General features: G+C 57.3%; 1 protein-coding gene across 1 annotated transcript in view; it reads right to left on the bottom strand.

Moving 5' to 3' along the window:
* Positions 1–742: 742 nt before the first annotated feature.
* RPRD2 (regulation of nuclear pre-mRNA domain containing 2) overlaps positions 743–24,014 on the bottom strand; it is a 31,654-nt gene continuing 8,382 nt past the window's right edge. Inside the window, exons 2-11 of the mRNA XM_038768860.1 lie at positions 8,631–8,760; positions 7,796–7,896; positions 6,362–6,439; positions 5,640–5,692; positions 5,323–5,449; positions 4,928–5,103; positions 4,553–4,835; positions 4,136–4,417; positions 3,375–3,575; positions 743–3,287 (exon numbers count right to left, since the gene is read on the bottom strand). Coding sequence (XP_038624788.1) covers positions 826–3,287; positions 3,375–3,575; positions 4,136–4,417; positions 4,553–4,835; positions 4,928–5,103; positions 5,323–5,449; positions 5,640–5,692; positions 6,362–6,439; positions 7,796–7,896; positions 8,631–8,760 — 3,893 coding nt within the window. The 3' untranslated portion in view covers positions 743–825. The remainder of the gene's footprint in view (positions 3,288–3,374; positions 3,576–4,135; positions 4,418–4,552; positions 4,836–4,927; positions 5,104–5,322; positions 5,450–5,639; positions 5,693–6,361; positions 6,440–7,795; positions 7,897–8,630; positions 8,761–24,014) is intronic.

Here is a 24,014-nt window from a genome sequence, read left to right as displayed (position 1 = left end):
TAGTACAGTGCTCTGCACATAGTAAGCGCTCAATAAATACGATTGATGATGATGATGATAGATCCCCCGGGGCCGGCCGGGAAAACGGGTCCTCCCCGTCCAAACCTGGAATCCTCTCCTGCCGAAGTGGGCCCAACGCAGACGGGGTGCCCCCCGGAGAAGAGGGGGGAGGGTGGGACGATGCCAGGGTTTGGCCAAGAAGAAAGCAGCGGTCCACTCCGCAAAGATGACCCACAAGGGACTCCTCACCCCCCAGAGATGACCGACAAATCCTCCTCCGCCGGCCGCACGAGGGTCAGAGACTTTGGCTCGGGAGGGTGTCGGGGCCGGATACCGTGGCCCGCGGCATGTGGGTTTTCCTCCACAAATCCACCGTCTGCGGGGGGGAAAGACCCCCACTCCGACCCTCCCCGGTCCGGAGCTGTCCACTCGTCCGACTCCCACCTCCTCACCTGCGCCGGAGGCGAGGAAAGGGGTGCGGAGGGTCTCCGTCCACCCCCCCACCCAAAGAACACCCCAACATCGCTGCGGGTCAGCCACCGCACTGTCGGAAGTTTTATTTCAACGGCAACACTCGCTGGAAACCGGGTTAAAACGGGGGCGGGGGGCCCCTCCGGCGGTTCGGGGGAAGGGGAGGCCTGCTGGGGCGGGGGGCGCGGGAGAGGGTTCGGCGTCCCGGGGGCCGTTACGGAATAACAGAAAAAGAGAGAGGGCGGAGGGGGGGCGGCGGGAAGGGGGGGACGCGGGGGGCGGGAAGCTCCGGCGGATGCGCCGCGGCCGGGGCGGGAGGGAGGAGGGAGGGAAGGGGACCCCCGGCGGGAGCGCTCAGTACCTGGGCGGGAAGAAGGGGCGCTTGGGGGCGAAGAACGGGGGCGGGGCCCGGGCGAAGGGCGGCCGGGGCCGCTTGAGGCTGTGGAAGGGGTCCCGGCTGAGGAAAGGGTCCCTGGGCCTGAAGTCCGGGCGCGGGCTCCTGAGGACCAGCCCGCCGGCCCCGGCCCCGGCGTCCCTGGGCGGGGCGGGGCCGCCCCCCGCACAGCCGCCCCCGCGCCCGGGGAGGCCCAGGCCGTCGCGGGCGCGGGCCAGGGCGGGCCCGTTGAGGTCCCGGGGCGGGGCGGGCAGCACCCCGAAGCGCTCCTTCAGGGCGGCGGGCAGGAGGGCGGCGGCCGCGTGCTCCTTGGAGAAGAGCGGGAGGCCCGCCACCCCGGCCAGGTCCCCCAGGGGCGGGGCCGGGAAGGGGACCCCGACCCCGCCGTGGTCCACGGGGGGCGGGCCGGAGAAGGGCACCCCGCCGCCGCCGCCGCCGCCGCCGGCGTGCTCGGCCCCCGGCGGGGGCGGGGGCGGGCCGGGGAAGGGCACCCCGCCGCCGCCGCCGCCGCCGCCGCCGTGCTCGGCCCCGGGCGGGGGCGGCGGGGCGGCGTGGGCCAGGGCCTCGGCGGGGGGGGCCAGGCGGTCGCGGGCGAAGAGCCCCCCGTGCTCTTTGGGGGGCTCCACCAGGGGCGGCGGGGGCAGGTGGCGGTCGAAGGCGGCCACGGCGGCGAAGCTGTTGGGGCGGAAGCTGTTGACGCCGCCGCCGCCGCCGTCGGCGAACGGGGGCCCCCGCTCCTTGTACGGCGGCGCCTTGAACCCGCCCAGGGAGGGCAGCTCGGCGGCGGCGGCGGCGGCCCCGGCCGAGGGCCCGTTGTCGAAGGCGCCGCCGGGCCCGCTCAGCTCGAACCAGCTGGCCCCGCGGGCCCCCTCGCGCCCGGGGCCGCGGCCCCCCTTGCCCAGCACGCGGATGGACTCCACCGTCTGGATGGGCTCGCCCCCCGACATCCGGCGGCTGGCCGCGTTGCGGTAGCCCAGGGTCTCGATGGGCTCCCCCTTCTCCCGGGCCCCGTCGGCCGGGTCCGGGCACGAGGCCGCCGCCACCGCCGAGGACGCCGAGGACGAGACCCGCGTCTCGATGCGGTAGCGCTCCTCGGCCGGCGGCGCCGGGCCCCCCTGGGGCTCGCCGGGCGGCCCGAAACGCTTGCCGCCGCCGTCGTCCGAGGGCTTGCGCGAGGAGGCGTTCTTCAGCATGTTCTTGAACTCCGTCGTCGACGTGGCCGACAGGGCGGACGCCGGGACCTTGTCCGCGGCCGGGGCCGAGAAGAGGGGCCGGGCCGGGCCCGCGGGCGGCGAGTCCGGGTAGCCCTCCCGGGCCCGGCCGCCGCCGCCGCCGCCGCCGAAGAAGGGGTCCGCCTCGCCGGGCGGCGGGGAGCGGTCGGGGCCGTAGGCGCCGTAGAGGCCCGGCGAGGAGGCGGCCCGCTCGCGGCCCTCGGCCGGCTCCAGCAGGGCCCTCACGGCCGGCGGGAAGGGCGTCTCCGGCCCGAACCCCCGGCCCCGGGGGCGGCCGTAGCTGGGCGGGATGGGCCGGTAGCCGGAGGGGCCGTCGGCGAGCGCGCCGCCCCCCTCCGGGGCCGCGGGCCGCGAGTACTCGAAGTCCCGGTAATCCTCGTCCTCGCGGAACGGGGCGTCCGCCGCCGGGTAGAAGTCGTCCCGCGGGGAGCCCGGGCCGGAGGCCGGGCCCGGGGGCTCCGAGGGGCCGTAGCCGGGGTCCCGGCCCGGGGAGCGGGTGCTGCTGGGCGTGGAGGAGCCCGGGCTGATGATCTTGGACAGCAGGGCCACGGGGTCCACGCCGCCCGCCCCGGGCCCCGCCCCCGCCGGGGGCTTGTCCATCATCTCGTCCTGGGTGGGCGTCCCGCCCCGCTCGTCCCGCACCGGGGTGCCGTCCACGTTGTCCAGGGCCGGCCCGCGCGGGAAGTCGGCCGGGTGGCCGTCGGCCGGGGCCCCGGGGGCCGGGCCCGCCCCCAGCCCCCCCAGGTTGGGGATGTTGAGGTTCAGCCCGCTGAAGCCCGGGTTGCCCTTCAGGAAGTTGTGGATCTTCATCTCCAGGCTGGGCGAGGCCGGCTCCGCCTCCGGCCGGCCAGGGGGGGCCTCGGGCGGCCGGCCCGGGGGGCCCTCGGCCGGCGGCGCGGGGGCCGGCCCGACGGTCAGGGGGCCGGCGAAGCCCAGGGAGTTGGCGGGAGGCTTGAAGGAGGGGGCGACCCCGGGGGAGGCGGCCTTACCGCCGGCCAGGGCGGGCGGCCCCGCCGCCTCCGAGTCGGGCGAGTAGCCGAAGCTCTTGGCACCGAAGGCGGGCGCGCAGGGGGCCGCGGGCCGCCCCTTCAGGCTGGACGCCGGAGACCCCGCGGAGCCGCTCTGGGGCCCGGCTTCGCCGACGGCGCCGGGAGGGGCCCCCGTCACGCTCTGCAGCAGGGACGACAGACCTGGAGGGGACGGACGGGATGCTCTCCCTTCTGCCGCGGAAACCGCCGGCCCCGCTCCCTCCTCCCGCCCCCCCGGCCCCGGGTTACCTTGCAGCCCTGGGGCGGCCTGCGCCTGGGTCTTGGACAGGGCGGACAGGATGCTCTCCGGGGTGATGTCCACCTTGGACAGGATGTTGGCCAGCGGGTTCGGGGGAGCCGCGGGGGCCGGGGCCGGCGCTTTCGGGCCCCCCGTCAGGGCCGAGGGGCTGGTGGGGGCGGACGGGGACGGTCTCGACGCGGGGCTCACCCCTGGTGACGACAGGAAGGCGGGTAGGGACCGTCTCTATATGTTGCCAACTTGGACTTCCCAAGCGCTTAGTGCAGTGCTCTGCACACAGTAAGCGCTCAATAAATACAACTGAATGAATGAATACTGTGCCTCCCCAGGCGCTCCGCGTGCCGCCCGGTAGGCACTCGACAGAAAAGCCATCGACTGACGGACCGAGGTCGGGACGGTCCGATCCCAGCCCGGAGCCACTTCCCGTTCTCTGGCCGGCGGTCGCCGGACGGGATGCGGCGGGATGAGGAAAAGCGGGGGTGGCAGGCGACGTGCCGAGGGACGGGACGGGCAGCAGGGTGGGAAACGGGCTGCTCGTGGTGGGGAGGGACCGGTTCAGTTTATCGCTGCATCGTCCTCTCCCAGGCGCTTAGTCCAGTGCTCCGCACAGAGTAAGCGCTCCGCGGACACGATCCAACGGACGAACGAACGTGCTTGGCTTGTGGTGCGAGGGGGGGGACCGTCTGGGCGGAAAAAGGGGCCTTCAAACGGACTGGGAGCGAACCCGGCCGTCCCCCACGGGGCCCCTCACCCGTGTTCTTCATGACGGACGTGAGGCTGCTGAGGATGGAGCTGATCTTGGCCAGGTCCACGTTGGCCAGGTTGGGCAGGGCCAGGGCGGGGGACGGCGGCAGAGGCGCCGGGGTGGCCGGCTTAGGGGGCGGCGGGGTCGGCGACGTGGCCGCCAGGGTGGGGGCCGGGGGGCCGGGCGCCGCCTTCGGGGGGCAGTCGGCCGGCTTGGCCGGGACGGGCGCGGAGGCGGGCGCGGGCCCGGCCGGCTTCTCGGCCGCCGGCTTCTCCTTCCGGTCCTCCACTGTCCCGACGGAAAGGGAAGCGGAGGGGGTGAAGTCGACCGGCCGCGGGGACCCTCCCGCCCGCCCGCCCGCCCGCCCGCCCCCGATGAAGGCAGAGCCGGGGGGATCCGGGGAGGCGGCCGGCGGGGCCGTACCGATGATCTTGGCCGTGTCGTCCTCCACGTCGGACAGCTCCATGTCCTCCACGTCGCGGTTGTCCGTGGCGGGGGCCGGCGAGCCCGACTTCTCGCTCTCGGCGGCCGGCGAGGGCGAGGCCTCGCCCCCCATGCCCTGGAAGGGGGACTCGGAGCCCGTGGGCGAGGGCGCGTCCACGCTGGGCGAGGGCACCGGAGACTCTTCGGGGTCCGGGAGGGTGGACTTCAGCTGGTCCAGCTTCTTCTTCAGGTTGCTGACGCGGTTGGCGAACGTCTTGTAGGCCTGGCGGGGCGAGGCGGGGAGGGGCGCGGGTCAAAAGCCGGGCTCGCCCCCCCCGGTGCCCTCCTCGGGGGGACGGGGCGGGACACACTCACGTTGGCCACCACCTTGACCTCCTTGTACTGAGCCTCGTAGAAGATGCCGGCGTTCTCCAGCGCCTCCGTCAGCGAGGGCCCGTTCTTCACCTGCTTGTCCAGCCCGTTGACAAACTCCTCCAGCTTCGAACTGGCTTCCTCAAACTCCTTGGAGAACTTCTTGCCGCCCGTCTTATCTGAAACCGGGGGGGCTCCCGCGGTCAGGGCCGGCCCCCCGACCCCCAAACTCGGGCCGGCGGGGCCCGAAGAAAGGCCCCTAAAGTCCCCTAGGCCCCTAGGAGAGGCCCCGTTGTCTAAAAGGGAGGGAGGAAAGGCAGGCATCCTCTCCCCCAGTGAAACCGAGGCCCAGGGAGGTTGCAGGACCCCCTCCGTCCCCCGCCCCGGTTTCTCTTTACCTTTCAGACACTTGAGGGTCTCGGTGCTGCACACGTCCACTCTCATGGTGGCCAGCTGCTTCTCCTTGAGCTCCATCTGGTCCTCGGAGCGCTTGGACAGCAGCAGCTCATCTATCAGGGTCTGCGACTGGACAGAAGGCCGCCCCCGCCGCCGCCGCTCAGCGCCTTCCACGGCTCGAGGGGGCCGGGGGGACCGCCGCTTTGGAGGGGAACCCCCCAGAGCCCTCTTCCCCCAGGAAGCCAAGTCCCCCCGTGTCGGCTTGGCGATCCAGCCGGACTCGGGGTCGCCGGCCCGCCGACCCCGCCGGGCGACTTACTCTGAATTCGGCGACGATCTTCGACTTCAGGGCGGCCTTCGGGTTCGAGGAGGCTGTGGGGCCCGGACACCAAACCCTTTAGGATCGCGGCGCCCCGGACCCTCGCCCGGGAATCCCAGAGGGTCTCCTGCTCCGGGGAGGCCCGCCGAGCCGTGGGCACCGGGGGTCCGGCCGGATTCGGGTGGGGAGCTGCCCCGCCTGAGGGGCTACACGCCCAGGCTCAATCGGCCCCTTGGGCCCTGCCTCAGTTTCCACTCCGCTCGCCCCTATTTCCGCACCCGCTCCCCCCCAAGTGCCCGGGACACTGCCCTCCCCGCTCAGAGAAGCAGCGTGGCTTGGCGGAAAGAGCACGGGCTTGGGGGTCAGGGGTTGTGGGTTCTAATCCCGATTCTGCCGCTTGTCTGCTGTGTGACCTTGGGCAAGCCCCTTCTCTGTGCCTCATTTACCTCATCTGTAAAATGGGGATGAAGACTGTGAGCCCTGCATGGGACAACCTGGTTACCTTGTATCTACCCCAGCGCTTAGAACGGTGCTTGGCACATAGTAAGCGCTTAAATACCAACATCATTATTATTATTATTATTCCCCGGGCCCGCCCTGCCCTGCTCCTGGACGGCGGGCTACGGTGACCAGCGGCTCCCTGGATGGGGGCGGGCGGGCAGGGGGTCCCGGGAGAGGGAGATGGGGAGCGAACTTGGGGGGAAAGCCCCCGGCCCCCTTACTTGGCGTTTTCTTCCATGGCTTGTTTGGTGGTTTGTTCAGGCTGTCCTTCAGCTGCTTCTGGGTTTTGAAAGTGGAACCTGGAAGACAGAGCGGTTCGGGCCCCTTGCCGGGAGGGGCGGCCACTACGGGGGCGGCCGAGCGGACCCCCTGCTGCCCCGGCCCACCCTCAAACCGGTGGAAGGGACCAAAGGCCCCGCTCCCCAACCACCGGTCCCTAAAGGCCGGAAGCCCCTTGAGACCACCACCCGTCTGGCTTGGCGTGGGGGGCCCGGTGGCTAGAGCCAAGCGCTCAGTACAGCGCTCTGCACGCTGCAAGCCCTCAATAAATACGATTAATAATACTAACGATGGCATTTATTAAGCGCTTACTATGTGCAGAGCACCGTTCTAAGCGCTGGGGGGGATACAAGGTGATCAGGTTGTCCCACGGGGGGGCTCCCAGGCTTCACCCCCATTTTCCAGATGAGGGAACTGAGGCCCAGAGAAGTGAAGCGACTCGCCCGAAGCCACCCAGCTGACAAGAGGCGGAGCCGGGATTTGAACCCATGACCTCTGACTCCAAAGCCCGGGCTCTTTCCACTGAGCCGCGCTGCTTCTCGATTGAGTGAACGGAGCCAAAGCCTGAGAGAGAGTCGGAAGGCCCCGGGGTCTAATCCCGGCCCCCGCCACTCTTCTGCTTGGTGACCTTAGTCAAGTCACCTCACTTCTCTGGGCCTCAGTTCCCTCATCTGGAAAATGGGGATGAAGCCTGCGAGTCCCACGTGGGACACGGACCGCGTCCGACTCGCCTAACTTTTATCTTCCCCAGCCCTCAGTCCGGGGCCTGGCACGTAGTAAGCGCTTAACGAATACCACTCAAAACGAAACAACTAAAAAAACGAAGACTCCAGACTGTGGGCTCCCTGTGGGCAGGAATGTTCATTCACTCATTCGATCGTATTTACTGAGCGCTTCCTGTGTGCAGAGCACTGTGCTGAGCGCTTGGGAAGTCCAAGTTGGCAACGTCTAGAGACGGTCCCTACCCAACAGCGGGCTCGGCACAATGCAGTCAGTACAGTACGGCGTACACGTAGTGCAATGCTTTGCGCGCAGTAAATACAGTCGAATGAATGAACAAACAATAAAAACCAAACCCTCCTTGAGGCCACGGATCCAGTCTATTGCGTGTCCTCTCCCGAGGGCTTAGGCCAGTGCTCTGCACACGGGAAACACTCAATAATAATTATGATGGTATTTGTAAAGCGCTTACTATGTGCCAAGCACCGTTCTAAATACCACGGGTGGATGGATGGATGGATGGATGGATGGATGGATGGATGGATGGATGGACGGACGGACGGATGGATGGATGGATGGATGGATGGAGGCTGGATCTCTTGCCCTCCCTAACCTCTCTCCCTGTCCAGCGGGCATCCCACCCCCGCCGCCCTTACTGAGAGCTTCCTTCAGCGCCACGATCGTGTCTTCCGGGTAGACGTTTCTCTCCTCCCAGATTTTGAAGATCCGCTCGATGGACTTGGAGACGGACGGGTCCCTGGTCGGCGGGATGCGAGAGGAGCGTCAGGCCCGGGGCCGAGCGCCCGGACGCCGCACGCGACCGCTACCCGGCTCCCGGGGAACCCGTCCAATGCGGAAGAGGCGTCTGGAAGTACTCCCTCCCGGAGCCCCACCTCCTCCGGGACGCCTTCCCCGTCCGTTAACTCCCGGCCCCGGCCGAGCCGGGGCCAGCCCGTGAGCCGCGCGCCCGCTCTCGCGCCCTGAGCTCTTCGGGACGTTTGATTATTGAGTCCAAGGCGAGGAGGGGTGGGGGAAGCGTGGCCGGAGGCGCTACCCCTTCCCCTCAAGGGACGCCGCAGGTCGACCATTGCCATGGAAACCCTGGCCGGGCCAACTGGGGGATGATGCAAAGATTCTCCCATGGGGTCGAGGGGTGGGAGGGCAGAATCCCAGGGCCCCGATGCCATCGAGGGGCTGGGGACTCGCAGATACAGACTTCAAGACTGCGAGCCCGTTGTTGGAAAGGGATCGTCTCTATATGCGGCCGACTCGTACATCCCAAGTGCTTAGTCCAGTCCGCAGTAAGCGCTCAATACTATTGAATGAGTGAATACATTAGGACCCAGCACGAGACAGAGGCGACGGAGAGCGTGCAACCGAAGCCCACCCTAGAAGGGGAGGGCCCGGGGCGCGGCTGAGGGCCGCCCGCGGTCCCGTGGGGGACGGACGGACGGACACGGACACGCGGGGGGCGGCTTTCCGGCCACTTACTTGACCAGGGCGGCCGCTTCGGGGAGCACCTCGGCAAACGCCTCCCGGAAGACGATGGCGTTTTTCCTCTTGCAGTTCTGGATGACGTCGTTGGCCAGGTAGAAGAGGTTCAGCCGGTGGGGGAAGGCGGCTGCCGGCGGCCCCGGGACAAAAGCCACAGTGAGTCAGTGGCCTGTGCCCGCCTTGGGACCCAATCCCTCCCGCCGCCCGCACCTGGGGGCGGAGGGGTCGTGCCCCACTCGAGCCTCTCCTCGCCAAGGCCCCGACGACACGCTCTTAACCCTCCCACCCTCTTCGAGGTAACCTGGGCAAGCCCAAGGCCCCTGCGGCCTCCCCTTCCCCGTGTGTCAGAGAAGCAGCGTGGCTCAGTGGAAAGAGCCCGGGCTTTGGAGGCGGAGGTCATGGGTTCAAATCCGGCCTCTGCCAATTGTCAGCTGGGTGTCTTTGGGCAAGTCTCCGGGCCTGCGTAAAACAGGGATTAAGACCGTGAGCCCTGTGGGACAATAATAATAATGGCATTTATTTAGCGCTTACTATGTGCAAAGCACTGTTCTCAGCGCTGGGGAGGTTACAAGGTCATCAGGTTGTCCCACAGGGGGCTCACAGGCTTAATCCCCATTTTCCAGATGAGGTAACGGAGGCCCAGAGAAGTGACTTGCCCAAAGTCACCCAGCTGACAACTGGCAGAGCCGGCATTTGAACCCATGACCTCTGACGCCAAAGCCCGGGCTCTTTCCACTGAGCCACATGATCACCCTGTAACCTTCCCAACGCTCAGAACAGTGCTGTGCACATAGTAAGCGCTTAATAAATGCCATCATTATTATTATTACTTCCGTACCGCCCTCCCCCCCATCAGTTAATCCCTCCGATCGACTGGTTGATTCCCCCCCCCCCGTGAGAGGGCAAGTTCCTTGAGGGCAGGGATCCTATCGATTAATTCCCTTGGATTCCCCCAAACGCTCGTTAAGAGCTCAGCCCACGACGGGCTGAGGTCAGCGGCTGGACGTCGAGCGGGGAGACAATCAATCAATCATATTTATTGAGCGCTATGTGCAGAGCACTGTACTAAGTGCTTGGGAAGTACAAATTGGCAACATATAGAGACAGTCCCTACCCAACATTGGGAGACAACCGAGGACAGGACTTTATTGCCCGGGAAAGGGGACTGTGTCCAACCTGATTATCATTCTCGCGCTTGGCACAAATAGGCGCTTAAATACCACATTTACTATTCAATAGAGACCAGTGCCCTGTTTCTCTCCGCGTCTCTCTCACTCATATAAACATACACACGCGTGCTACCTGTCTTCCAGCTCACCAGCCAGCATGTTTCCAACGGTGGCCGGCTACTTTTTGCCCGCCAGCCTGGGGAGGGGCCACGCAGGCTCCCTGGGGAGATGTACACGGTAAGCGCTCAATAAATACGATCGAAGGAATGAACGAGACGCACGGAGGAGCCTTCAGCTGGGAAGGTGGGGGAGAAAAATCAATGCTGAGGAACGGAAGGAAGTGGGAAAGAGAGAAAGTGGGAAAGAGAGGAAGTGAAAAGACGGAAAGGACAGGAAAAAGAGGAAGGGGGGAAAAGAAGAGAGGAAGAGAGAAACAGAGAAAGGATCTCTGTTTTCCTGTCTCCGCGTTGCCTTCCCTCTCTCGCCTCCAAGGCTGGATCCCTTTGGCTACCAATCAATCGATCGTATTTATTGAGAGCTTACTGTGTGCCGAGCACTGTACTAAGCGCTTGGGAAGTACAAGTTGGCAACGTATAGAGACGGTCCCTACCCAAGAGTGGGCTACCGGAGTCGGAGCAGCCGGTCCCGGGAGAGGAGGCCACGGTGGGTGAATCCAACCCCATTCCGGAAAAGGAGTCCTCACGGGCCTCACCCTCTTGATAAGGAAGGTCCCGCCTGCGTATTCCATCCCAGCGTTTAGGACAGTGCTCTGCACACAGTGAGCGCTTAATAAATACCGTCAGTTCTCCAGTTGCAAATGGTTCCGTGTCGGTCTCCCCCGTTAAACTGTAAGCTCTCTGGAGGCAGGCGACACGCCTCTTACTTTCTCACGCACTTAGCAGGAGTGGTAGAAATAACGACGGCATTTATTAAGTGCCCGCCATGCGCCAGGGTAGATTCAAGTTTGGGAGACCAGATGCCGTCCCTGCCCCACCTGGGTATCACCGTCAACCTATTCCCATTTTACAGATGAGGACACTGAGGCCCAGAGAGGCTAAGCGACTTGCCCAAGGACACACCGCGGACAAGCGGCGGAGCCAAGGGTGGAACCCAGGTCTCCCAACTCCCAAGCCCAAGCTCTTTCCGGGAGGCTACCTTCATTCAAGCGTATTTATTTATTGAGCGCGGACTGTGTGCGGAGCACTGTACTAAGCGCTCGGAAAGCATAATGTGGCAACTGTTTCACCACGTAGTGTGTTTCTATGCCTCCACCACCGTCCGCATTAAAGAAGCTGCATAGCGGATAGAGCCCGGGCCTGGCTGACGGAAGGTCATGGGTTCCAATTCCGGCACTGCCGCTTGTCTGCTGTGTGACTTTGGGCAAGTATGCTTGGTTTTGTTCTCCGTCTCCCCCTTTTAGACTGTGAGCCCACTGTTGGGTAGGGACTGTCTCTATATGTTGCCAATTTGTGCTTCCCAAGCGCTTAGTACAGTGCTCTGCACATAGTAAGCGCTCAATAAATACGACTGATGATGATCTCACTTTTCCGGGCTTCGGTTCCCTCATCTTTAAAATGGGGACTGAGTCTGGGGGCCCCACGTGGGACAGGGACCGCGCCCAACCTGATCTGCTTCTATCCACCCCGGCGCTTAGTACAGTGCCTGGCACGTAGTAAGCACTTGAAAAACATTCTTTATTACGAGCATCAAACAGAAAACTCCTCACCACCGGCTTTAAAGCAATCAGCCGCCCCCTCCTTCGTCACCTCGCCAATTTACTACATACAGCCCAGCACCGCACACTTGGCTCTTCTAGTACCAACTTACTTACTGTGCCCCAATTTCCTCTCTCATGCCAACAATGTTGCCAACTTGTACTTCCTAAGCGCTTAGTACAGGGCTCTGCACACAGTAAGCGCTCAATAAATACGACGGAATGAATGAATGAACAACGACCCCCTTCCCACCTCCTTTTCTTTTTTTTTTTTAGACACTGTACTAAGTGCTGGGAGTAAATGAAGGACGAGGAGATGAGCCATTGATCCGGAAAAGCTTCCTGGAGGAGAGATGGGGCCCGGGGTGGTGGCAAGCTTGGACGGCGAGGAAGGGGAGGATTCTGGAGATGCTCCCGGGGGAAGAGCCGGCGGGATTTCGGGACCGAAAGGGAAGCAGCGGGGCCTAGCCGAGGATCTGGGTTCTCACCCCGGCTCTGCCATCTGCCTGCTGGGTGACCCTGGGCAAGTCACTTCACTTTTCGGTGCCTCGATTTCCTCATCTGCCATTCCCTTTCTCCCTCCCACCCACCCCTGTGAGGCCCTGGTTATCTACGCCAGGGCTTAGGCACCCCGGTAAGCGCTTAACCGATACTGGTTATTACTATCGTTATTCTGTCGGGGACTGATCTGGTGAAGAGCGCCGATCTGAGGGTCGTCTCTCTCCTCTCCCTCATTTGACCCAGTCAATCCATCACTAAATCCCGTCGGTCCCGCCTTCCCAACGCTGCTAAAATCTGTCCTTTCCTCTCCAGCCAAACTGCTACCGCCTTAATCCGAGCACTTATCCCACCCCATCTTCATTACCGCGTCAGCCTCCAGTTCCCGGTCCACGCTTCACTCTGCTGCCTGGATCATTTTTCTACAAAACCATTCAGTTCATGTTTCCCCACTCCTCAATAAGCGCGTAAACGTGCCAAGCACTGTTCTAAGCGCTGGGGAGGTTACAAGGTGATCAGGTTGTCCCACGGGGGGCTCCCAGTCTTCACTCCCATTTTCCAGATGAGGTCACTGAGGCCCAGAGAAGTGAAGACTCTGTGTGTGTGTGTGTGTGTGTGTGTGTGTGTGTGTGTGTGTGAAGAAGTTCAGACTGTGAGCCCATTGTTGGGTAGGGACTGTCTCTATATGTTGCCAACTTGTACTTCCCAAGCGCTCAGTACAGTGCTCTGCACACAGTAAGCGCTCAATAAATACGATTGATGATGAAGCGACTTGCCCAAAGTCACCCAGCTGACAACTGGCAGAGCCGGGATTTGAACCCATGACCTCTGACTCCAAAGCCCGGGCTCTTTCCACTGAGCCACGCTGCTTCTCAATATCCTCCGGCGGTTGCCCGGGCACCTCTGCATCCAACGGAAACTCCTGTCCCCTTTGTCCCCTCCTACCTCACCTGGCTGCCCGCGTGCTTCGCTCGGCCAATGCCCACCTTCTCACTGGACCTGGAATTCGCCCATCTCGCCCGCGTCCCGCCTCTGGCCTTAAACTGAGGCACAGAGAAGTTAAGAGACTTTCCCAAAGTCACACAGCTGACAGTTGGCAGAGCCGGGATTTGAACCCATGACCTCTGACTCCAAAGCCCGGGCTCTTTCCACTGAGCCACGCCGCTTCTCTGGTAGTCTCTGATAGGGGGTAGTCTCCCCCTTCTCGACTGTGAGCCCACTGTTGGGTAGGGACCATCTCTAGATGTATGTATGTTTGTACAGATTTATTACTCTTTATTTTACTTGTACATATCTATTCTGTTTATTTTATTTTGTTAGTATGTTTGGCTTTTTTTCTCTGTGTCCCCCTTCTAGACTGTGAGCCCACTGTTGGGCAGGGACTGTCTCTAGATGTTGCCAACTTGGACTTCCCAAGCGCTTAGTCCAGTGCTCTGCACACAGTAAGCGCTCGATAAATACGATTGATTGACTGATTGATTAAACACCCCCATCTCCGACAATTCCTCTCCCTCCCTTCAAAGCCCTACTGAAGGCCCACCTCCTCCAAGAGGCCTTCCCCGACTAAGCCCCCCCTTTCCTCTTCTCCCGCTCCCTTCTGCGGATTTCTTCTTGACCCTTGGATTTTCACCCCCTACTCACTCCACCCTCGTCCATACCCCAAATTCATTTCTTTCTATTAGATGGTCTGCCTCCCCCTCTAGACCATAAGCTCGTTGTGGGCAGGGACCGTGGCTATCGATTCTGCTACACTGGACTCACCCAAGCGCAGCGTTCTGCACCCGATAAGTGTTCATTAGATCATCATCATCATCAATCGCATTTATTGAGCGCTTCCTATGTGCAGAGCACTGTACTAAGCGCTTGGGAAGTACAAATTGGCAACATATAGAGTGACGGACTGACAGGAGCGGAGAAGGAGGGGAACTTTCTCCAGAAAGTGAACGTCTTTCGGGGGATCCCGGCACACAAAACTGGGGGAGGCAGGGAAGATTTCCCGGGATGCTCACCTCGCCTCCCCTTCCTTTTCCCCCCCGGGAACCCAAACTCCCACCACGGCCAGGAGTAAAATCCCGGTCGTCACACGCCCGCAGACTCTCCACAGTTGGTGTCGGTCACTCAGTGGGAAGCGGTGTGGCCTAATGGATGGAGCCCAGGCCCCCGGGAATCGGAAGGACTTGGGTTCTCATCTCGGCCCCTCCTTCTGTCAGCTGTGTGGCCTTGGGCAAGTCACTTCGCTTCTCCCGGCCTCGGTTTCCCTCACCCGTGAAATGGGGATTAAAAGCGGGAGGCCCAGGTGGGACGAGGACTGTGTCCAACCCGATTTCCTTGTATCTACCCCAGTGCTTAGAACAGTGCTCGACACATAGCAAGTGCTTAATAAATGCCATTATTATTTACTGAGCTCTTCTGGCTGCAGAGCACTGCACTCTGTATGTTGCCAAGATCCGCCCTTTCCTCTCCATCCAAACCGCTACCCTGCTCATTCAATCGCTCGTCCTACCCCGACTGGATTACTGCATCAGTAAATCATCATCGATTGTATTTATTGAGCGCTTACTGTGTGCAGAGCACTGTACTAAGCGCTTGGGAAGTACAAGTTGGCAACATATAGAGACAGTCAATACCACTCAGCGCTCAGTAAATACCACTGATGGATTTACAAAGCCCTTACGTGACCAGAGCACTGAGAAGCAGCGAGGCTCAGTGGAAAGAGCCCGGGCTTTGGAGTCAGAGGTCATGGGTTCAAATCCCAGCTTCGCCAATTGTCAGCTGTGTGACTGGGGGCAAGTCACTTCGCTTCTCTGGGCCTCAGTTCCCTCGTCTGGAAAATGGGGATTAAAGACTGTGAACCCCCCATGGGACAACTTGATCACCTTGTACCCTCCCCAGCGCTTAGAACAGTGCTTTGCACATAGTAAGCGCTTAATAAATGCCATTATTATTATTATTCTCTGGGCCTCAGTTCCCTCATCTGGAAAATGGGGATTAAAGTCTGTGAACCCCCCATGGGATAACCTGATCACCTTGTATCCTCCCCAGCACTTAGAACAGTGCTCTGCACATAGTAAGCGCTTAACAAATGTCATTATTATTATTATTATTGTTCTCTGGGCCTCAGTTCCCTCACCTGGAAAACGGGGATTAAAGACTGTGAGCCCCCCATGGGACAACCTGATCACCTTGTATCCTCCCCAGCGCTTAGAACAGTGCTTTGCACATAGTAAGCGCTCAATAAATGCCATTATTGTTGTTGTAGTAAGCGCTTAATAAATGCCATCATTATTATTATTATTATCATTATTATTATTATCATCTCCCGCCGGGAAGCCTTCCCTGACTAACCTGATGTTCCCCCGCTCTCTCCACCCTCCCTTCTTCATCACCGACGCCCCTGGGCACTTTGCTCCCACGGCCCGGACCCCCATCTTCCCGGTCTTCTGCCCGCTTCCCCTAGCTGATATTTCTTTTAATACTTTGTCTTCCCCCCTAGAACGTAAGCTTCTCAAGGGCAGGGATCATATATGTCTACCAATTCTCTTGTGCTGGCCTCGCCGAAGCATTCAGTACAGTGCTTGGCACGCCGGGAGCGCTCAAGAAATACCGCCGACTGACGGATTGATCAACTGACTGATGCCTAAACCCTCCTCCCCGACGCTGCCTAGACAGGAGCCCGGGATTGGGAGTCGGAGGACTTGGGAGATCGGCGGTAGCCGAACTCAAATCCATCACCCCAAGCGGTCGCTGAACTCGAATCCATCACCCCGAGCGGTAGCTTGAACTCAAGACCATCACCCCAAGCGGTAGCCTAATTCGAATCCATCACCCCAAGTGGTAGGTGAACTCGAATCCATCACCCCGAGCGGTAGCTTGAATGAGACCACCACCCCAAGCGGTAGCCGAATTCAAATCCATCACCCCAAGCGGTCGCTGAATTCGAATCCATCACCCCGAGCGGTAGCTTGAACTCGAGACCATCACCCCAAGCGGCAGCCAAATTCGAATCCATCACCCCAAGCGGTCTCTGTACTCGAATCCATCACCCCGAGCGGTACCTTGAACTCGAGACCACCACCGCAAGAGGTAGCCGAATTCGAACCCATCACCCCAAGCAGTCGCTGAACTCAAATCCATCACCCAGAGTGGTAGCTTGAACTCGACACCATCACCCCAAGTGGTAGCCGAATTCGAATCCATCACCCCAAGCAGTCGTTGAACTTGAATCCATCACCCTGAGCGGTAGCTTGAACTCGAGACCACCACCCCAAGCGGTAGCTGAACTTGAATCCACTACCCAAGCGGTAGCTTGAACTCGAGACCATCACCCCAAGCGGTCGCTGAACTCAAATCCATCACCCCGAGCAGTAGCTTGAACTCGAGACCAGCACCCCAAGCGGCAGCTGAACTCGAATCCATCACCCGAAGCAGCCACAGCCTGGTGGAAAGAGCCACGGCCCGGGAGCCGAGCAACCTGGGTTCTAAACCTGACGGCTGTGTGACCTTGGACACATCACTTCGCTTCTCTGGACATCGGTTTCCTCATCTGTAAAATGGGGTTTCAATGCTTCTTCTTCAGACTGGGAGGCCCATGTGAGAAAACAACTGTATTTGGGCTGATTATCTTGGATTTTCCCCAGCGCTTGGCACAGAGTAAGCACTTGACAAACGCCATGATTATTATTACCACTACTTAGGTCCCCCCCAGCCCCGCAGCTCAGTTGGGTAGGGACCATCTCTATATGTTGCCAACTTGTTCTTCCCAAGCGCTCAGTACAGTGCTCTGCACACAGTAAGTGCTCAATAAATACGACTGAATGAATGAATGAATGAATGAAAGGAGGCTGGCATACTGAGAACATTTTTTTTCCACCCCAAATGGTACCCGTTAAGGGCTTACTAGACACCAGGCACTGTACTAAGCGCCGGGGTAGAACCAAGCTAATCAGGTTGGATACAGTCCCTGTCCCACACTGGGCTCACGGTCTCCACCCCCATTTTACAGAGGGGGGAACTGAGGCTCAGAGAAGCGAAGCCACTTGCCCAAGGTCACACAGCAGACAAGTGGTGGAGCCGGGATGAGAAACCACGTCTTTCTGATTCTCTCCTTCATTCATTCATTCAATCGAATTTATAAAGCACTTACTGTGCGCCAAGCACTGCGCTAAGTGCTTGGGGGAAAATAATAATGATGGCATTTATTAAGTGCTTACTATGTGCAAAGCACCGTTTTAAGCACTGGGGAGGTTACAAGGTGATCAGGTTGTTCCACGGTGGGGGGGGGGGGCTCACAGTCATCATCATCATCATCAATCGTATTTATTGAGCACTTACTATGTGCAGAGCACTGTACTAAGCTCTTGGGAAGTACAAATTGGCAACATCTAGAGACAGTCCCTACCCAACAGTGGGCTCACAGTCTAAAAGGAGGAGACAGAGAACAAAACCAAACATACTAACAAAAGAAAATAAATAGAATAGATATGTACAAATAAAATAAATAAATAGAGTAATAAATATGTACAAACACATATACATATATACAGTCTTAATCCCCATTTTCCAGATGAGGTACCTGAGGCACAGAGAAGTTAAGTGACTCGCCCAAAGTCACACAGCTGACAATTGGCAGAGCCGGGATTTGAACCCATGACCTCTGACTCCAAAGCCCGGGCTCTTCCTACTGAGCCACGCTGCTTCTCTCCATCCCACAGCCTGGAATATCCTGGGAGCGAACGAACGCGCATACAACCCCCCGTCCCCACCGCCCCGGCTCTTTTCCCAACCCAGGACCCAAAAATAGGTGATTGGCCATGGCATTTCAAATCCCGGCTCCGCCATATGCCTGCTGTGTGACCTTGGGTAGGTCACTTAACTTCTCGGAGCCTGTTACCTCACCTGTAAAATGGGGATGACGACTGTGAGCGGGACAATCTGATCACCTTGTATCCCCCCACGCTTAGAACAGTGTTTTGCACATAGTAAATGCTTAACAAATGCCATTATTATTATTATTATTATTATTGTTAATTATTTATCGTGCGCTGACTGTGTGCACAGCACCGGACTAAACACTTGGGAGAGGATGATATACTTCCATATTTAAGACCGCGAGCCCCACGTAGGACAGCGGACCGCATCCAACCTGACGAACTTGTACCTACCCCAGCACTCGGAACAGTGCTTGGCACAGGGTCAGCGCTTAAACACCCTTCAAATAATCAATCGTATTTATTGAGCGCTCACTGTGTGCAGAGCACTGTACTAAGCGCTTGGGAAGTACAAGTTGGCAACATAATCAAATCCACACGTGTATAGGTCCGCATCACAGCTGGTAGACAGGTTCCTGCCCACGACGAGCTTTCGGTCTAGATTTCTTTTATCTGTACATATTTATTCTATTTAGTTAATATGTTTTGTTCTCTGTTCCCTCCGCGCCCCAGACTGTGAGCCCACTGTTGGGTAGGGACCGTCTCTATCTGTTGCCAACTTGGACTTCCCAAGTGCTTAGTACAGTGCTCTGCACATAGTAAGCGCTCAATAAATACGATTGAATGAATGTGAATGAATAGAGGGGGGAGACGGGGGTGGACGGAAGTGCCGCGGAGCTGAGGGTGGGCCTCTCGGGAGAGAAGCAGCGGGGCTCAGCGGAAAAAGCCCGGGCTTTGGAGTCAGAGGTCATGGGTTCAAATCCCGGCTCTGCCAATTATCAGCTGTGTGACTTTGGGCAAGTCACTTCACTTCTCTGGGCCTCAGTTCCCTCATCTGCAAAATGGGGATTAAGACTGTGAGCCCTCCGTGGGACAACCTGATCTCCTTGTAACCTTCCCAGCGCTTAGAACAGTGCTTTGCAAATAGTAAGTGCTTAACAAATGCCATTATTATTATTATTATCATCATCATCAATCGTATTTATTGAGCGCTTACTATGTGCAGAGCACTGTACAGTGCACTGTACAGTGCGATTGATGTTGATGTTGATGATGATGTACTAAGCGCTTGGGAAGTACAAATTGGCAACATCTAGAGACAGTCCCTACCCAACAGTGGGCTCACGGTCTAAAAGGGGGAGACAGAGAACAAACCAAACATACGAACAAAATAAAATAAATAGAATAGATACGCACAAATAAAATAAATAATAATATAAGTATTTATTATTTATTTACAATAAATAATATTATAACAATTATATTATATTAATTAACAAATGCATTATATTAAATATTATATTAATATTATATAATATAATAATTATTAATTATTTATTATGCTATTATACTCTCTGCCCCCTCTGCCGCCACTACCGATGGTTCCCGCCTCTCCTGCCAGCTCCTGGACGGTTGGCATCGGGTCAATTCCCACCCGGGGCCGGGACCGGGGCAGCTCCACCTCCGGAGGACTCTGAGCCCGGTGAGGGACAGGGCCTCTGTCCAACCCAACTACCTCACAACTACCCCCGCACTTCATAAAATGCCTGGCACAAGGTATGTTCATTCACTCAATTAATCGTATTTATTGAGCGCTTACTCTGTGCAGAGCACTGTACTGAGCGCTTGGGAAGTCCAAGTCGGCAACATCTAGAGACAGTCCCTACGCAACAACAGGCTCAGAAGTTAGGTAAGTGCCTAACCCACTGTTGGGCAGGGACCGTCTCTATATGTTGCCAACCTGGACTTCCCAATCGCTCAGTACAGTGCTCTGCACACAGTAAGCGCTCAATAAATACGATTGAATGAATGAATTAAAAAAAAAGAAAATGACCCCGTGAGCCCAGGAGAACCCTGGGATTTGGGGGGTGAGGGGAGCTGTTCATAATAATTTATTAAGCGCTTACTATGTGCCAACGACTGTACTAAGAGCTGGGGTGGATACAAGCAAATGGGGTTGGACACAGTCCCCCGTCCCACGGGGGGCTCACAGTCTCTGTCCCTCTTTAACAGATGAGGGAACTGAGAAGTGAAGTAATAATAATAATGATGGTATTTGTTAAGCGCTTACTACGTGCAAAGCACTGTTCTAAGCGCTGGGGAGGTTACAAGGTGATAATAATAATAATAATGATGGCATTTATTACGCACTTACTATCTGCAAAGAGCTGTTCTAAGCGCTGGGGAAGTTACAAGGTGATAATAATAAATAAAGTGCATTTATTACGCACTTACTATCTGCAAAGCCCTGTTCTAAGCGCTGGGGAGGTTACAAGGTGATCAGGTTGTCCCACGGGGGGCTTACAGTTTTAATCCCCATTGTAATAATAATAATAATAATAATGATGATGGTATTTGTTAAGCACTTACTATGGGCAAAGCACTGTTCCAAGCGCTGGGGAGGTTACAAGGTGATCAGGCTGTCCGACGGGGGGCTTACAGTTTTAATCCCCATTGTAATAATAATAATACTAATAATAATAATGGTATTTGTTAAGTGCTTACTATGTGCAAAGCACTGTTCTAAGCACTGGGGAGGTTACAAGGTGATAATAATAATAATAATAATGATGGCACTTACTAAGCGCTTACTATGTGCAAAGCACTGTTCCAAGCACTGGGGAGGTTGCAAGGTGATCAGGTTGTCCCACGGGAGGCTCACAGTTTTAATCCCCATTGTACAGATGAGGTAACTGAGGCACAGAGAAGTGAAGTGACTTGCCCAAAGTCACCCAGCTGACAGTTGGTGGAGCCGGGATTTGAACCCATGACCTCTGACTCCAAAGCCCGGGCGCTTTCCCCTGGGCCACGCTGCTTCTCCAAGCGACTAGCACACGGTCACCCAGCAGACCAGTGGCGGAGCCGGGATGGGACCCCAGGTCCTTCTGACTCCTGTGTCCGGGCTCCAGCCGCTGAGGGCCAGGGGGCCGGGGGGTTGTCACTTCCCAAGCGCTTAGTACAGTGCTCTGCACACAGTAAGCGCTCAATAAATAAGATCAATTGATTGATTGATTGTCGCAGAAGGGTCACTTGCATTTCAAGCGCGTTGTAGTGGACTCCGGGTATCCTGTCACTGACCGCGGGAACCAGAGGGCCTGGAGGCGTCATCTACACACTTGGATAATAATACTACTACTACTACTACTACTACTAATAATAATAATAATAATGGCATTTATTAAGTGCTTACTATGTGCAAAGCACTGTTCTAAGCGCTGGGGTAGATACAAGGTAATCAAGTTGTCCCACGGGGGGCTCACAGACTTAATCCCCATTTTCCAGATGAGGGAACTGAGGCCCAGAGAAGTGAAGTGACTTGCCCGAAGTCACACAGCTGACAAGTGGTGGAGCCAGGATTTGAACCCATGACCTCTGACTCCAAAGCCCGAGCTCTTTCCAATGAGCCACGCTACTTCATTGGATCTGTGACCTTTGGGCGGCTGATATTTACCCCACCCTCCAACCCCACAGCACTTATGTGCACATCTTTAATTCTATTTGTTCCGAAGATTTTGACACCAGTCGACATGTTTTGTTTTGTCGTCTGTCTCCCCCTTCTAGACTGTGAGCCCGTTGTTGGGTAGGGCCCACCTCCACATGCTGCCGACCTGTACTTCGCAAGCGCTCAGTACAGTGCTCTGCACACAGTAAGCACTCAATGAATACAATAGAATCAATCGTATTTATTGAGCGCTTACTGTGTGCAGAGCACTGTACTAAGCATTTGGGAGGTCCAAGTTGGCAACATCTAGAGACGGTCCCTACCCAACAGTGGGCTCACAGTCTAAAAGGGGGAGACAGAGAACAAAACAAAACATATTAACACAATAAAATAAATAGAATAGATATGTACAAGTAGAATAAATAAATAGAGTAATAAATGCGAACAAACTTAGAATGAGAATGAATGAATGAATGCAGGGGAGGTCTCGGGCTTTGGGGAGTCTCCCCCGCCCCGAGTCCGTGCCAGGCCATCAGGAGACTGGACTTGGGGGCTCTGTTTTGGGGAGAAGCAAGGAGGGCGGGGAGGTGGATATGAATACAATACGAAAGAATCATGAATACGATAGAATCAATCAATCGTATTTATTGAGCGCTTACTGTGTGCAGAGCACTGTACTGAGCGCTTGGGAAGTACAAGTTGGCAACATCTAGAGACGGTCCCTACCCAACAGTGGGCTCACAGTCTAGAAGGGGGGGACAGACAACAAAACAAAACATATTAACACAATGAAATAAATAGAATAGATATGTACAAGTAGAATAAATAAATAGAGTAATAAATGCAAACAAACTTAGAATGAGAATGAATGAATGAATGGAGGGGAGGTCTCGGGCTTCGGGGGGTCTCCCCCGCCCCGAGTCCCTGCCAGGCCATCAGGAGACTGGACATGGGGGCTCTGTTTTGGGGAGAAGCAAGGAGGGCGGGGAGGTGGATACAAATACGATACGACAGAATCACGAATACGATAGAATCAATCGTATTTATTGAGCGCTTACTGTGTGCAGAGCACTGTACTAAGCGCTTGGGAGGTCCAAGTTGGCAACATCTAGAGACGGTCCCTACCCAACAGCGGGCTCACAGTCTAGAAGTGGGGGGACGGACAACAAAACAAAACATATTAACACAATGAAATAAATAGAATAGATATGTACAAGTAGAATAAATAAATAGAGTAATAAATGCAAACAAACTTAGAATGAGAATGAATGAATGAATGGAGGGGAGGTCTCGGACTTCGGGGGGTCTCCCCCACCCCGAGTCCCTGCCAGGCCATCAGGAGACTGGACATGGGGGCTCTGTTTTGGGGAGAAGCAAGGAGGGCGGGGAGGTGGATACGAATACGATACGATAGAATCATGAATACGATAGAATCAATCAATCGTATTTATTGAGCGCTTACTGTGTGCAGAGCACTGGACTAAGCGCTTGGGAAGTCCAAGTCGGCAACATCTAGAGATGGTCCCTACCCAACAGCGGGCTCACAGTCTAGAAGGGGGGGACAGACAACAAAACAAAACATATTAACACAATGAAATAAATAGAATAGATATGTACAAGTAGAATAAATAGAGTAATAAATGCGAACAAACTTAGAATGAGAATAAATGAATGAATGGAGGGGAGGTCTCGGGCTTTGGGGGGGGTCTCCCCCGCCCCGAGTCCCTGCCAGGCCATCAGCAGACTGGACATGGGGGCTCTGTTTTGGGGAGAAGCAAGGAGGGCGGGGAGGTGGATACGAATACGATACGATAGAATCATGAATACGATAGAATCAATCAATCGCATTTATTGAGCGCTTACTGTGTGCAGAGCACTGTACTGAGCGCTTGGGAGGTCCAAGTTGGCAACATCTAGAGACGGTCACTACCCAACAGCGGGCTCACAGTCTAGAAGGGGGGGGACAGACAACAAAACAAAACATATTAACACAATGAAATAAATAGGATATGTACAAGTAGAATAAATAAATAGAGTAATAAATGCGAACAAACTTAGAATGAGAATAAATGAATGAATGAATGAATGAATAAATGAATGAATGGAGGGGAGGTTTCGAGCTTCGGGGGGTCTCCCCCGCCCCGAGTCCCTGCCAGGCCATCAGGAGACTGGACATGGGGGCTCTGTTTTGGGGAGAAGCAAGGAGGGCGGGGAGGTGGAGAGGGTGAGGAGCAGTGTGGCCCAGTGGAAAGAGCCCAGCCCCGCCACTTGGCTGCGGGACCTTGGGCAAGACGCTTCACTTCTCTGAGCCTCAGTTTCCTCATCTGCAAAATGGGGATTCTGTGCCCGATACTTCGGCCGCCAGCTCCATTTGGGACAGGGACCGGGTCCGACCGGATGAATCTGCAGCTACCCCAGCGCTCGGTACGGTGCCTGGCGTGTAGCCTGTCGAGCGGTGACATCCCAAGAGAAGCAGCGTGGCTCAGTGGAAAGAGCCCGGGCTTTGGAGTCAGAGGTCATGGGTTCAAATCCCGGCTCCGCTACTTGTCAGCTGGGTGACTTTGGGCAAGTCACTTCACGTCTCTGGGCCTCAGTGCCCTCATCTGGGAAATGGGGATTAAAACTGTGAGC

The sequence above is a fragment of the Tachyglossus aculeatus genome, chromosome Y4, assembly GCF_015852505.1.
Source record: "Tachyglossus aculeatus isolate mTacAcu1 chromosome Y4, mTacAcu1.pri, whole genome shotgun sequence".
Classification (NCBI taxonomy): domain Eukaryota; kingdom Metazoa; phylum Chordata; class Mammalia; order Monotremata; family Tachyglossidae; genus Tachyglossus; species Tachyglossus aculeatus.
This window is presented reverse-complemented; position numbering and strand designations above follow the sequence as displayed.